This window comes from Elgaria multicarinata, chromosome 8 (assembly GCF_023053635.1).
Source record: "Elgaria multicarinata webbii isolate HBS135686 ecotype San Diego chromosome 8, rElgMul1.1.pri, whole genome shotgun sequence".
NCBI classification, from domain to species: Eukaryota; Metazoa; Chordata; class Lepidosauria; order Squamata; family Anguidae; genus Elgaria; species Elgaria multicarinata.
Window position 1 is genome coordinate 90,560,621 of NC_086178.1, and position 15,744 is coordinate 90,576,364.

The window sequence follows — 15,744 nt, forward strand, 5'->3', positions numbered from 1 at the left end:
TTCTCCCATAAAAATGTCCCTGGGTTTTAAGACCTTCTGGAGAGGCGCTTCTCAGAAAAGACCACCTCGAATGCCCCCCTGCCTCTTAACGCCCCCCTATGCAATCCCGCCGCATCGTGTGACCCATTTCCTGCATCAATTATTCCCTTGATGTGTGTGTGGGGTTTTTTTTAAACTGACTTATGAGTGCTCCTGTGGTCAGTATTACCACAAGATAGGCCAGATTCAGTTCGAGTGTGAAGATAATTTTTTAAAAAACTTTATTAAAATGTTTTGGATACAGACAAACCTTCTCCGCAAACATGTTTCATGTTTCCAGAAATGGGAAGTTAAAACATTTTGCTGACAGAATGACATGTTTTTCTCAGTTTTCAAATCTGTAATCCAATTTCTAAAGAATATATTAAACTTTATATCCATACATTGTGAGGAGTTAGACTTCTCTAATGACGGTACATGGCAGGCAGAGGGGAGAACAAATCAGAGCTATTCACAATCACTTTCTCCAGTGGCTGGGACACCACCTTCATAGAATGCTATACTTCTTCTGGGCACCAGTCCTATAGCCCTGTTTCATTGGGATCTTCTTTTTAAGCATTGAAGGGTTACCAGGTCTCATGTTGATTCAAGAGGAACCAGCCATTTGCATCCCTTGATGGTAGCAGCCAATAGAAGAATTTGAGGTGCTTAATACTGGAGATGCTACATTATTTGCCTCTGATCAATAGTATTTGCTGGACTACTGTAGATTGGGTGTGGTTCTTTACACCTCCTTGGCACCATATTCATAGGCACTTTGGCCTAGGAGATATTCACAGATGATTGAAAAGCTGCTTATGTAAAACCTAAAGGCTTTACAGAGACAAGATAAAAAGCAAACTCAACAATGATGCTATAAGCAGCCATTTTGGTGAAGACACTGCAAACAGATCTAGAATTACAAACATTCTAAAAATGGGAAGAAAGAATCCTCTTGTTCCCAATCAGACTTCTATCTAGTTACCCTCTTCAGGAATAGTCTACTGTATCTTGGTTGTTCCAATGATGATCTAACTTAAACTACCTTGGGAGTACACCATGTGTTACATTTTGCACACCAAACCATATCAACCTGTACAATTTAAATGTATCATGTTTGCAGTACATTCAGCTCTTCTTGCTGGCAGAGAAGTAGAAAATTTATCCTATCTACAGCTGCATTACATACTTCAGAGGACTCCATGAAGACACTTGATACTCAAGTGTTAACGTATTCAGGTAAAAAGCAACATAGTTTGACATGCCAGAGCATGGGGAAGTGAAACTGACAGACTCAGAAGTTAAAAGAAATTGATTTTCAATATCACAAGCACAAGAAACTCTGGGACTTCCAACTGTTAATAGTACATTAAAGACTTCTTTCCCTTTCAAGGAGTCTGATCTGAAGACAAGGGGTACTAGATCATAGTGGCTATCCAATTAACATATCTAAGTCCTAGTGATAGTGTACCTTTCAGCAGAGTAAGTGCCTATGGTACAGGCATGCTTCTAGTGCATTGCCATTTTGCATTTCTTCCTTTGTAACAGAGTCGGCAAATGCACGTTTTCAGACTGGGTCAAGTAGTCCTTTGCATTCACCGCAGAGTGAAATTATCTGCCAGTGAGCATTAGAAAGCATTTCAACTAAAGCACCATCACACTCCTCTAAAGGAGAAAGATGACTGTTTGCTTAACTGAAAATGAAGATGCCTAGGCAAGTAATGAAAGTTCAAACACAAGCTCTGTTCAATATAAAACAGGGTTAGTTTACATTAACAGTATTATGATATGCACTTGTTGAAACAGTTTAATGCTACAATAACCCAACAAAACAAATTCATGATTTCTACTGCATTTTGTTTAGCAGTTGCCTGTATCATAAGTCTGAGACAACCTTTCTGCTGGTGCTGCAGAGAAGAAGACTGCTGAGGAGGACAGCAACTGTAACTTTCAGAGGTGGGCCAAAGTGATTAACCACATTTCAGACTCCTCCACATAATGACATGGAAAGCTAGAACAAGCGTGCCTGTGTGTGCGCTCCGTTTCCCTCCCCAACTAAACCCCTGGTAAATTAAAGAAAAAAAATCATTGCACAAGTCAGTCCCAATAGCACCATCTTCATGATCAAGCAGTGTGACAGCACAACCATCTTAAAGGGCAACTAAACCCATCTTTCTGTTCGCTAAGGATTTTGAATATCATGATAGCTGGTTCAGTCAGTTGGAACTATCTAAATACCATTAAACAGATTTTTAAAAATCCTAACAGATTCTGGCCCAAATAAGATTAATGCGAACTTAAGAAATTTAAAGGGACACGGTTTACATTAAACACTTTCTTTAAAAAATATATTTGCTTTCTTTTAGGTCAATTGGCCACAGTGGTGAGACATGTTCTCTTTTCCAGCCACTAGAGTGCTGCGTGCAGAGTTTTGCATTCTAGCTTACCAACCCCATCGTAACTCAAAGCCATGGTTTCCATGGGAAACAATGGCAACTGGAAGTGACAACCTGCACGAGTGTACAGAATGTTAGCTCCCAGACAAAGGGAAAAGAATTGTGTCACCACTGTGATATAGGGTAACTGAAGACAGGAGTCTCTTGGTCATTGCCAGTTTGTGGTTGAAGAGCCTTCCATGTTCTAATAGAAAAGTCCAAAAGGAAGCTGTGAACAGGATCAGTCCAGGAGAAGATTTGTCTCTCCAAATATCAGTCAATATACTGTGATAGCCAACGAAAACCTTCACCGTAGCCTTGCCGCTTCAGTACACTGCACATGAACACTTCCATGGGACGCGTGTTCAAGTCCTTCAGTGGCACATTCCCCTAGAGAGCCAAACAAGAATTCATTGACATCGACTCAGTTGCTGAATTCGAAAACTGCATGGACAGTTACCTTAGACTTTCTAACACAGAGAGAAGGACAAACATACCAAGCTTCCTCAATAGCATTTAGCCATAATAGTTTGATATCAGCTTCCCACGTGACAATTTCAGCTTGCTCCACATGGCATGATTGCAACTGTTGGCTTTGTATAGTGGTTCAAGAGCAAACAATGAACCAAAAAGGGTCATTACTAGTAGCATTTCAGACCCGTGCAGCCCAAGGGAGAAGCCCAGGTCAAGGACCTCATGTCATCAGCTCCTGAAATTATATCAACAGCCTGAGAGAACGGTTGGTGCAGCCCTCCCCACACTTTTCCTGGGAAAAGCAAGCACAGCCCTAGGCATGGGACTGCATACCAACAACTCCTAAAGACCAATGGTTTGAGATAACTCCGGTTTAAGGAAAGATCCTTTATCATTCTTAAAACTTATTTTAGACTGTAAATCAACTTTGGTAACATTGGTAAAAGGTGACATATAAATGCATATTGAAAGCATGTTATCTGTCTTTCTACAATATTTTTAAAGCCATTAGAACTCATGGATCTTGAAATAAATTATATTAAGCAAACTTAATATAGGTTTGGAAACAAAGGACAAATTGTCTTACTTTTAGAGCTAATCTTTGACATCTTACCTTTCCGGTGGTCTGTCCATAAAGCCCAAAAATCTCTCGCAGCTTCTCCTCACTGATAGCCTCTGGTCTGTCAATTTTATTACCCAAGATAAGAATTGGCACATTGGATATTGTTTCATCTGTCATGAGTGCCTAAGAAGAAAAGAATTACTTGTGTCATAATGTATCTGCAGCAAGCAATGGATGATTCTAGATCAGGGGTGGACAACTTTGGGAGGTCTGCGGGCCATTTTCACCCCCTGGACCCAACTTTATGGTGGATGCCAAAAACTAGTTTTTTTTTTGTTTTTTAAGTATATGTAGTTTTGTATGTAACAAAATGTCATCTGGAGTTCCTATGGAGTGCCAGAAGGTTCAAAATTGGCTTGTTTGCAAGCCAATTTTAATCCTCTTTGGAGTCTGTAACTGCTTTTGGCACTCTGTAGCAGTTCTAGACACCATTTTTTAAATTTATATGTACCTCTGAATTTAGTGGGGGTAACGGGGCTGCAGGGGCCACATGTTGTACATAAACATTGTTTTTCATACAAACATTCCAAAACTAACATTAGCAAGTGCTATTGATACCACTTTCTTCCTGATAAGTACATTCAGGATTGCACTTTATTACCTCACACTACTGCACATCCCATACAAGTTTACTCAGAAGTATGTTTAGGATTGCAGTCTGTTTTCTAGAACTTAGCTGCTTTAAGGACTAGTGTCACATTTTTGTTCTCCATCCTGGATTCAGTTATTAGATTTTGCCTGTTCTCATAGACATGATTTTAAGTTAGCTTGTTCCAGGAGATAGAAAGGAAGAGATTAAACACAGGGTAGGACTGTACTGTATAATGGCAATTGTACCCTCACAGGAGAAAAGCTACATACATTAAGCTCCACTTTGGACTCCATAAGACGTGGTTGATCTGCACAATCCACCAAAAAGACAATCCCATTAATCGCTGGTAGATAATTCTTCCAAACACGCCGAGCTGTAAGGGAAAGAAAAACATTCCTGTACAGACAAGAGCAAATTGTGCCACCAGTTGAATACTTGAAGGTAGGGGGAATGGTAATTTGTGTGCAGATAGTCATTTTTAAACTCCAGCTTGCCATCAGAATATAAGCCAGCAATGGTCATTGTAGCCACCTTTGACAATAAGTGCATGCTTCACACAAATGCACAATCATTTAAAGTGTGTGCTAAGTGAATTAGTTTTGGTATTTTAGGATTTTCACATTCCTATGGTCACTTCTTGATGGTAACTTGTTTCGCCCCAGAAACCAGTACTTTTATAGAATATAAATGTATGGAGAGAGCGAGGTCACCTTGAGATGTCCCTGGAAAACACCCCAAAGCCCTTTCGATTAGCACAGTAGCTCTTTTGGCAGCCTCCATGATAACTGTAGGTAGCAGTTCATAAGGAGTTCTCTCAGTGTGATGCCCTTTATGGGAGCATTATGTCCAGCTACTGAACACTCCTGGCTAGCAATCCTCTACCTCAGAATACTTAATATCAAGACAAATTGTAGAAACCATTCGTCGCAAGAAGAAACTTTGTTTTACCTTGCTCGTGACCACCAAGATCAAAAGTTGTAAAAGTCATTCCTGCAATTGTCAACTCTTCTGATGCTAGAGAAAAAGAAAAATACTTCATGAGCCTCAGCAATGGTTCTGACTCAAATGTGTACAATACCAAGTACCAGAAGAAAGAAGCTATTAAAAAAACCTCGATACCTTAAACTTTAAGGCTTAAAATATCACCAATGTCTAGTCACTTAAACCTTCCAGTTTCTCATACGATATGCGTGGATTTATTCTTAATCTTAATTTATGAAAATATAACAGGTAAAATTTGCATTTAATTTCATACATTGAATAGTTTCCCACAGGGTTTTTTTCTTCTTTATATTAAGCCCTACAAAAGCTATTTGGCATAAGTTTATAAATCTTTTTTTCAAGTCAGTGAGACATTATGCAATTTTATTAAAGATCTATGCTAAGCTCTAAAGCCTATTAACATACCATAAAAGTTTAATGGACCATAACAGGTAACACCAATTACAACTGGGAAAACTTACTTGGATGCAATGTAGGAACATGTTGACCCAGTCGGTCATCCTTAAGCATGTGCAGAAGAGTGGTTTTTCCTGCATTATCCAAACCTAAGAAAACTAATTTCCCAGACTTCTTGTACAATCCTACAGAAAAGAAAAGCAGCATGTTAACAAGTGGCTGAAAGCACTGAATCAAAGTAAGCCATACAATAGATTTTTAAAACCATGCCCTGAATATCCATGTTCTCTCAGACATATAGTCAATGGCTTCTTAGGAAAATTGGCAGCAGTCCAGCGCCACCACTAGTGAAAAAAGACCATATATTGCAGAGTTAAACTTTCTAACTGGTACATTGTTGGTAATGAGACACACTTCTTCTGAGAGTGCATACACACTGGCATTCTTTTGTTTTTGCTTAGTTTTGCCTCTTGCTTTTGCGTTTTTAGCTTTTATGCACTTTAGCCTCCTAACATCGTACACTGAGGGGTTGGATCCATATTTACACTGCATCAACTGCACTGACATAAATGGATTTCACTGACCCTCATTCCCACAGGAGTTCCCCCTGCTCTTGAAAATGCTACACAGAGTCTGCTGACTAGGTTGAGCTGTGGCATGTGGGGGCATCAGGCAAAACTCAGGCAGATGAACCATTCACAAACAGAGCCTTTCCTTTTGTGGAATGTACCTTCCTCTCACAGAAAAAAGATCCTGGATCCAACTAATGATGTAGTAGTACAAGTATATGCTCCAGTAAGTTTGATGAACAGTGCCAAGAAGAGAAAAGGGCCTTAGCTCAGGACTACATGCTTTTTATGTAGAGGATCCCAGATTAAATTCCTGTCACTTTCAAGTAGCCTGGAGAGAATGTAACCCTGGAGAGCTGCTGTCAGTCCATATAGACAATATTGAGCTATATGGATCAATGGTCTGACTCAGTATAAGGCAGCCTCTTATATTCCTAGAAAAATCAGCACAGAGAATTTTGAGATGGGATTGCAAAATTACCAGGTTTAGGAAACTAAGAACTCAGCAAAGTTTCTAGGCTGAATGGATAAGTCTCACAAGTTCAGAATTCTTAAAAAAAAGAAGGAAAATATAATACCGTGAGACTTTGCGCTCAATCAATTATAGAACAGCTGTATCTCAAACTTAGTGGGTGACAGATCATGTGCCACTACCTCACATGATGATCTATAGTAGCTTGTGTGAAAATCAGCAGTATGGATGCACCCTTACAATAGCTCTAGAAGAACCTAATTTCTGGGTTAATACTAAGTCCTAGAGAGCTGTACATTTATTTATTACATTTGTATACCACTCTTCATTCAGACAGATTTCAGAGCAGTGAACAATATAGATAGGATAAAAGAATAAAAACACCAAGTTAAAATAATTGGTCTTTTAAAAAAGAAACAGAGTTCTGATAAAATCATGTCCCATCACTCAAGAAAATATCTGATAAAACTGGGTCAGTAATAGAACAACATTTGAAGCCTTACCTAGAAATTGCAGCACACTGCTGAAGCCGTTATAAATCCATTCGAATATGAAGGACATTGTGATAGATCAATTGCCTAGAAATAAATACACACAAACTTTTGGTTGGGAATCTTGGCTGCATATCAGAACATTTCAGCTATAACATTTGCTATGTACTAGGAAGTTGCCAATTAAATTTGATATTCAAGGACTAGGAGAAAAAGGGTGAATGGTAACTCCTTCACAGCTCTGAAGATAGCAGGAACAAATCAACACTTCCTTCCTGAAGCAGGGGAGAAAACTTACAAGCTAAACAGCTTACACAATAGTGACTATGTTCTCAATTGATTGTCTGTACCAGTACAATTGATACATATGCTATAAAGTAACCTCACATATGAAGCGAACTTCTATTCTACTAGAAACACCATGAGATGTCTTTCCAAGGTTCCTAATCTTCATTATACTCTTTAAGCAAGACTCTGAATGCAGCTAACCATGCAAATCACAATAAAAAGACTGGCTTATACAAAATGAAAGTAAAAAAGCCATCTTGGTTATAAGGCTTTGATTTAGAGTCCATGTAGAAACAGGCTTTTAGAGCTACGATACTAACACAACTGTCCTGACTATCACAGAACTGTGGATCCCCTGTCTTGCCTCTGTGTTAAGTGTGTGTACACAAAATAAAGGTTCTCCTACTTGAGCAACTAGAATTCTCAGGAAGCCCTCAAATAAGTGAGAAACACCACTATCCCTATGAACTGATGGAGTGAGGAACATCTTTCCCCCACCAATATCAACCACAGATGGAAAATGCAATATACATCTCTCTTACTCACACTATAAGAAAGAATGTTCTTACAGACAAAGAACTCTGGTGGACCCCAATATCAAAAAGGCTATTTAGTTGGTAAGTAGATCAAAAGTATAGAATCCTGATCTTCCTATTACAAAAAAGCAGTCCTTGAATTAGACCAGGGCAGTGCAAGCAGAGGCGGCCTAGACCTCTCAGCTACTGATTTGGATAAAATTGAGGAGGGGGAGGGACTCAGGATGGAGCTTCTAATTTAATTAAAACCTACCCCACCTTTTCCTCCATGAATCAAACAATGAACAAAATGCCCATCAACATTTATGTCTCTCTCAAGAGAGAAGTTAACTGACTAGGCTAGTATTTTCAGCAAACAGTCCTACCTTATTTTTTAATACAATTTAAAGTTAAGATAATTGTCCAAACTGGTTATACTGAATCCCAAGCCTGAGTTGAGTCAGAAGACAGCCCGTAAAATAATTTTAAATGCCAAGAAAAGGTTATGAAATCTATAAAGTAACAAGATTCTCAACATCTACAGGGCATATTTCTCCTTACTACTACTAAGAAACTAAGGTTGAAATCCTATCCACACTTACCTGGCAGTCTCGCTGAATGTAACAGTACTTACATCCGAGTAGTCATGTATAGGATTGCGCTGTAAATGAATTTCCACAGCTAGGACAAAGGGCACGGATTTTAGAGACGTTTCAGCCTCTGCATGTTTTAGTTTACACTAGGTCAGGTTTACTACCCTTTTCTCCTGCTAGATCTGTCAGTACTAGCACTGTATATATTAGGTGTCTCACACCTTTTCAATAACACAAAACTGCCTGCCAGTGGGGGGGGGGGAGGTTGCAATCCTATAGCAGAGGCTAAAGACAAAAGCAAAACCTAAGATTAGAGAAAAATAGTAACAGCAGCATTTATACTGTATGTTTTCAAGTGTTCAAACACATTCCTCTTTTTGGCCTGTTATCCCTACAACCCAGGTCAACAATTCATTGGACAAAAATGAGTGTGGCAGGCAAAAGATCCCTACCCCCCCAACCCACAAATATTATTCATCCCGAGACAAAGGAGGCGGGGGGGGGCACCCAGATGACATCCTCATGGGCCTTGTTTTGGCTCCCAGAAGGCCCGATTATATAGTAGTAGGTAAATCAGCCTTAACACCCCCAATTTTTAATTTGGTAGATGGGTAGTGGCTGAAGAACGGCTTCGCCCGAGACCACTCGGAGTGCCCGTAATTGAACAGGAGGCGCTTTCCAGTTCCCAAACAAGAAAAACACACGAGACTACGAGGAGAGAACGGCAGCGAGAAAAGAGGGGAAAGAGACACCCACCGGCCCCCGATAGCCACGTAAGAGGAGCCAGAGGCACCCGAAGCGGGCCTGCTACGAAGAGAGGCGGCGCGCGGGTCCCGGGGAACGCAAGCCGAGGGGAACCCGCACCCTCAGCGCCGGGAGAACGTGATTCCCCCTCCCGAGAGGAGAGGAGAGGAGAGGGAGGAAGCCCCGAGGAGAGGGAGGGGGAAGAGCGGCTCCCTCTGGCGAAGGCCTCCCCAGACCACTCCTCCCCACCCCCACCTCGCCTGCGTGTCACTTTCGCTCCCTCCCTCCCATTCGCCGGCCGGCCGGCTCAGACCCGAGCCCATCAACCTCGCCCTTGGTCTCGGTCCCGTCCCCGCTCTCTCACCCTCCTCGGCGGCGGCTCCCTACACTGGACAAGACACCGGCCTCAGGAGCGGCGGCGGCGGCGACAACAGCAGCTCAACCTCTTCCCTCAGCTCGCTCGCTCCTCAGGCGCCAGCTACACGCCGGAACTACGTAGCATCTCCTCCCGCGGGTGCTACTTCCGGTGGGGAGGGGAAGACCGCACCGTGCTTACGTGTCCTGCCAGACGCAACGGACGACGAGTTCTAGCCCCGCCCACTGGGCGTGGAATTGGGAGCCGCTGCCGTGATAGACGCGCCGTCCTTGGCCGGGTTCGAGAGAGATGCTAATCAACGGCTGATTCCAATGTTCCTCCTATTACATAGCCTCCCCCGTTGATTAGCGTGTCGTCCGAACCCGGCCCTTCTCTCAGGTCGCGGGTTCGAATTCAGCCTCCGGTGCACGGCTTCGGAGGCGTCTCAGTGGGTCATGAAGAACTGGGTCAGCAATGTTGCTGAGCCGGAGACCCTAGGTCCGGGCCCCGTACCCAGTCTGGAGCCCTAAGTTCCCATTGATGCCAATGGAAGATTTCTTTCTTACCTTAATTGCCATGCAAGGGAACTGCGGCTGGAAAGGAAAGGGTTAATTCTCCCCTCGCCAAAGGCTGGAACACCCCCTCCAAATCAATCAATCAATTAATAAATTGGGCAGCGTTGTCTCTTGTAACATTGTAATAAATCGTTGTAATTATTTCTAAATTTGCTTGCATAGGTATGTTAGCATATGCAGATTTTACATAGATTTGTATTCTGTGGGCTGTTTTACTTATGAAAGCTTTTTCTCAGTGTTTTTTCCTTCTCCTGTTTTGTTGTGGAAGCAGAACTGTACCAGTTTTGTAATCTACTAAATTAAACATACGAAACTACTTTATAACAAAGAAAATTATTTGTGAGGCCATTGCTCCACAGCCCAGTGCAGGGATACTACTACTAAGTAATTAAAACAGCCCATAGGATACAAATCTATGTAAAATCTGAACTGTGACCCGGATTGGAGTTTTTAAGCTGTGAAAGTACCCACGAGTAGCTGATCTCTGATTTTTCTAGCTCAGCTCTGATTTAGACAGTGATCCTTTTAAAAATCACATAAAATCATGAGGATCTGTGCCTTGGATTCATGTTTTTGCTTCGTGGAGGCGCCTACAAGTGCTGAATCCATGATTTCCCTGGTTCAGTCTGTGGAAGCAGATGTGCTGTGTAATAATAATAATAAATTTATTTGTTACCTGCCTCTCCCTCTGGATCGAGGCGGGGTACAACACAAATGCAAACATCATATAACTAATTAAAACATTTAAAACTAATACATTATTAAAAGCAGCACACTATTAAAAGGCAAATTTAATATGACTGGTTTGCGGTGGTGGTGGTGTTCCTCTTTAAAAATCATATGAAATCGTGAGGATCCATTTTTGATTTAATGGATCCGACTTTTACCCAGTCCCTTGAACATAAGCCATAATACAGGGAGTTGTTGTCCAACAGACCCAGAGAGCACCAGGTTGCAGAAGGCTGGTAGATAGGACTGTGGCCTAAAGCCATTCAGCACATGAACTCTGTTGCTGCTCCCAGAGGATTATACTATTGCTTATCCTGCCCTTTTAAATCCTTAGTATCGGAGATCAGGAATGAGGACTGTTCTCCAAAAAGGTATTTGAAAAGTTTGCAAGACTCAAGCCCTCCTGCATCCTAGCTTGGAAAATTTAGTGGATGTGATAGAGTCGCTAAGCACCAGCCCTCAAAACACATCCTTGCTTTATAATCCAGCCTTGTATGTAAGTTCTTACTTGCCCGCCATAGGTGAAAAGGAATTTTGTGCAGCAAGACTGGGCTGGCAGAAGAGGGGCTACCATAAGTCATGATTTTTCATACTCCAGCCTACTGTGGTACTTGATCATCGCCACCTCCTTGCTTCTCTCTCTCTCTCTCTCTCTCTCGTAAAGCTTCATTCACACATAGATATATTTCACTTCATACACTTTGGAAAACATTTTGTTTGAGGTGATGATAGATTGTTTTGTCATTTATTTGAAGAATTTTTATCCCACTCAGCCAAAAACGCTCACAGTAAAAACAAGACAGTCCTTGCCTGCATGCTTATTTCTGGCAGCTTATTCACACATGCAAGACACCGTTGGATGCAGCAATGATCTAGTGATGAAACATTTATGCATGATGCCTTGAAACAAACACACTGATGTGGGGCAAGTAACTTGGCTGGGCTATGCTGGGAGTTGTAAACTAAACATGCATAGCATTGTACCCTAATTTACTCTTGTAAAGTGTTATTGGCCTGGCCCATACATAATGCTGACTTAAAGTTTATTTAATGCATGATTTGTTGCCCTATACCCAGGTTTGCCTGGCAAACTGTTGAACAAGCTGTGGTTCTCTCAATTCTTGGGTTGCTTGTTTTCCTCCTTCGTCCGCTTTATCCCTGAATCCAAATTCCTTTGTATGTTTTGTTACTGCAGGCACATACACAAATCACGAAACCCCAGAATTCAACAATAGGAGTTAGCATTATGTATGAACCAGGCCATTGTGAAACATAAAAAGAAATACTAATGAATGAGTATTGAATAATTTCTATCAATGTTATGTAATTTCACACACAATTATTGATTAAAAACCTCAAGCTTGACTCTGGAGGCCTGGTTTTCCTCTTGAAATCTCCTGACTTTCCTCTTCACTTTTGATTCATGAATTGCAGTGATTGCTGATGCCAAGAATTGATTGCCATATACGTCTTCTATCATTAAAAATAAGTTTCAAAATCTGTGCAGATATCAATGGCATTTTGTTTTTACCCTCTTATATTAGAGAAATTTCTACATAAATTCTCAGTTATCCCGAGAAAAGGTGGCAACTATAGGTTAGGGTTTCCCTTTTCTGCACTTTTCCCAGATGGGCAATATCTTGTTTTGATATGTGGCTACCTGAACTCTACACAATATTTCCAATTGTTTATACTATTGAGGTGAATACTAATGCCAATAGTACTGGAATTTTGGCGTGAAGATCTCTGGGGGAGAAACCAATCAGGTTGCACCATTTCCACTGGTTCTTGTCCTGCTGTTGCTATGGTAGCCTCTGTGGGCGCTATGGTAGCCTCTGTGGGCGCTATGGTCTTTGTCATAACTGACAAAGACTATAGTGCCCAGTAGCCAAGGAAGTCAGCATCATCCAAACCTCAACTCCCCATCCAGGGGTTGCTCAAGGAGGCCACCAGTTCCCTTCCCCCTGCAAAATTGCCCCATGTTTACAGACAGGGAGGTAGGGAATTGACCCATGACTGCCATTTTTGTCAGCAGCCCTGCATCATTCCATCCAAAGAAAATCAAGTGTTTTCTCTGAGGGCTACGATTGTGCAATTTCACTCCTCGTGTCTTTTGTCATGGGTGTTTACACATTTAAAACATCTTTAGGCCAAACTAAGCTGGGGAAGCCCCTGACTTTGAGGCTTAAGCAAGTTCACCACACCTGAGCCAACAGCTGAGATGAGCTTGCTTTAGCCATTTTTTTTCAGCCAAAAGCAGTGACTCCAGGTTTGAGCAGGGTGGGGGCTGGCAAAGTTCTCTTTAGTGCAGTGGTCAGGAGCCTCTTTCGGACCAATTACCAAATTCAATTTTGGTAAACCTCTTCGGGAGGGCAAGGCGAAAACAGGGAAGCCAAAGGCAAATAGGGTGCAGACAAATATATAAAAACACCACAGCATATTTTACTTTAAGGCCTTCCTGCCTGTAACAGCCTTGGGAGAAACAGTTCAACCTTTTAGAATGGTGGAGAAACCATGCAAAACTACACCACCTGAAGATGATCAGTGGTCGGGGTGGGAGGAATGGGGTGGGGCCATATGGTGAACCCCAGAGGGCCAGGTTGCTACCTCCACTAGTCTGGATTTGACCTCTCAAGCCTGAAATTCCACAACCCTATACTAGTGGGCCCTTTCCTATTTTAGTGGCATTCCCCACAATATGCCTGCCGTAACATCATTCTGAGGCATTGTGGGCATTTTAAAATTGCGGCTCAAAGCAACTTGGTGTGTGTAGGGGGATAGGGCAGATACCAATACAGCAGTGGTTCAGGCAACTGGCCAAGATGCCATAGGCTAACATTAGACCTGCTTCCAGCTTTATCGTCTGGCCTACTGTAGAAGCATCAACCAGGGCCTGCTCCTGTTGGACTCTCCCAAAGAACAGGGCAAATCTAACTACTAAGCCATATTAATTTGCAGATGGGGTGGAAGCCAGGGAATGTTGGTGGGCAGAAGCTGATGCATGTTTGTGGATGTAAACTGGATTCCTGTACTGAGTAGGGCATTGCCCTCAATGTCCCCTTCCAAATTTAGGATGCCACAATTCTCCTGATTCATCAGACATCGAGAACAGCCATGGATGGGTCAGGAGCACCCTGAAAATCAGCAGGGATGGCGATTACATGTGGGAGTTTTATGGGCACTGTAGATCTGCCCCAGTTCCCAAAATCCAGTGGAGGGTGGCATCACTGGCATGCAAACTCCCAACTTGCCCTGAGAAGAAACAGAATCCATGTCTCCAAGACAAAGAGTTGTTTGTCTTTTTTGGTTTTGACTGCACAATTTTATTGGTTTTGTTGTTCTATTGGATTCTCACCTACATGCCTTTTAATGCAAAGAAATTAAAAGCAGGGGAATCCTGTACACACTTGTTTGTGAGTAAACCGCACTGAAGTCAATAGCACTTAGTTCTAGGTAACTATTGCAGGATCAGGTCTTGATATTTCTGGGGGGGGGGCAGGAAAACAGAAAAATTTGGAGATGGTAGGGTAGGGAACAGCTAATAAACATCCTATTAAATATATTTTGGAACGTTTAAGGTTTTAACTCACTCAAAGTTTGTATTATCAAGGGAATACACTACAGAATAATGCATTGTTCCCAGTGGTATTATAAAACTTAACATTATCCAAATATGGTGCTGATCCTTAATATTGTGATGTGTAAGGTGATACCTAAATAAAATTCTTTTGTTTGGTACCAAATTTTCTCATTTCTAGTTTCACCCTCCACCAAAACTTTTCCAGTTGGCAAACTTTAGACTCCACCTTATTACTAAAATATCCACCATGGCTCCAGTGCAATAAAGGAATGTATCACAAAGAGCACAACACTTCTGTCCTGAAGAAAGTTTTGTGTCTTAATTCTTAGCTAAACAAATGCATTTTTATATAGAACAGTATTCTGCCAATCAAGTTAATGAACCTAATTTCAAAATTAAGTAAAAGTTTTTCTGTAGCCAGGTCGAAGATATATTTTAACACCAAATTATGGGCTAAAGTAATGGTGCGATACTTCATTGGCTGCAGATTAAATTGAACACCTTCAATTGTGCTTGAAAAATGAAATGAGTCAATGCAGAGGCTGGAGCAGTTAATAAGCATGCTTCCCAAAACTCATGCCTACCAGGAATTAGGCTGCCTCATTTTGTACAAAGGGTCATAGGGCTATTTGGCACTTCCAATATCAGATTAAACACTGTCAATACTCCAAACAGTCAATGCCTGGCAAATTAGAATTTCCACCACAGAAAAGCAGAGTAGAGCAAGTCTTTCATTTCTACTATTCAAATGTAGCTTCTTCCAATTTGTTACTGGAACTTCAGAGGGGTGAATCATTTTAATCTATGTCAATTAGGATTTTGTATTAATGGAACTTCTCAAATTATGCCAGGCACCAGCACAGGGCATGTGGTAGCAAATGTTGGGGCTCTAAGGGTCTGAGTAGGACCCACTACTGTAGCTAATCAGGCTGTCTGAATGCCAGTCCTATTCCCAGTAAGCTAACAATGGGGACAGCGTTGGCTGAGTACAGGGATACAGGCCAGGAGCTTTGCCATCCCTACCTGGGGGAGGGAGGATGACCTGGTGGCACTAAGCACAGCTCTCACCTGTCTTCCCTGGACTTGATAATGTCACTGTCTGAATTATACTGATCCCACTCCCCATGAATACACATCAAAACCAGTGTAATTCAGATGGTGGTAGCAGTATAAGGCAAGGTGCATATATTAGGAACTGGGTTCAGCATATGCCTCCAGCACAGACAGGCAGCCAGTCTATCAACCAGTAAGTGTTAGGCAATGCCAGGACAACCACTGCAGTTTGCCCAGGGAT

At 41.8% G+C, this 15,744-nt stretch overlaps 1 protein-coding gene across 1 annotated transcript; it reads right to left on the reverse strand.

The window, feature by feature from the left end:
* Nucleotides 1–1,740: 1,740 nt before the first annotated feature.
* On the reverse strand, nt 1,741–9,684 carry SAR1A (secretion associated Ras related GTPase 1A). Its single transcript, XM_063132996.1, has 7 exons — nt 9,576–9,684; nt 7,084–7,158; nt 5,605–5,724; nt 5,090–5,155; nt 4,411–4,514; nt 3,541–3,672; nt 1,741–2,843 (listed from the first exon to the last, which is right to left on the reverse strand). Exons 2-7 carry the CDS (start codon nt 7,139–7,141, stop codon nt 2,727–2,729), a joined length of 597 nt encoding a protein of 198 aa, XP_062989066.1. The 5' UTR covers nt 7,142–7,158; nt 9,576–9,684; the 3' UTR covers nt 1,741–2,726.
* Between the last annotated feature and the right edge of the window lie 6,060 nt (nt 9,685–15,744).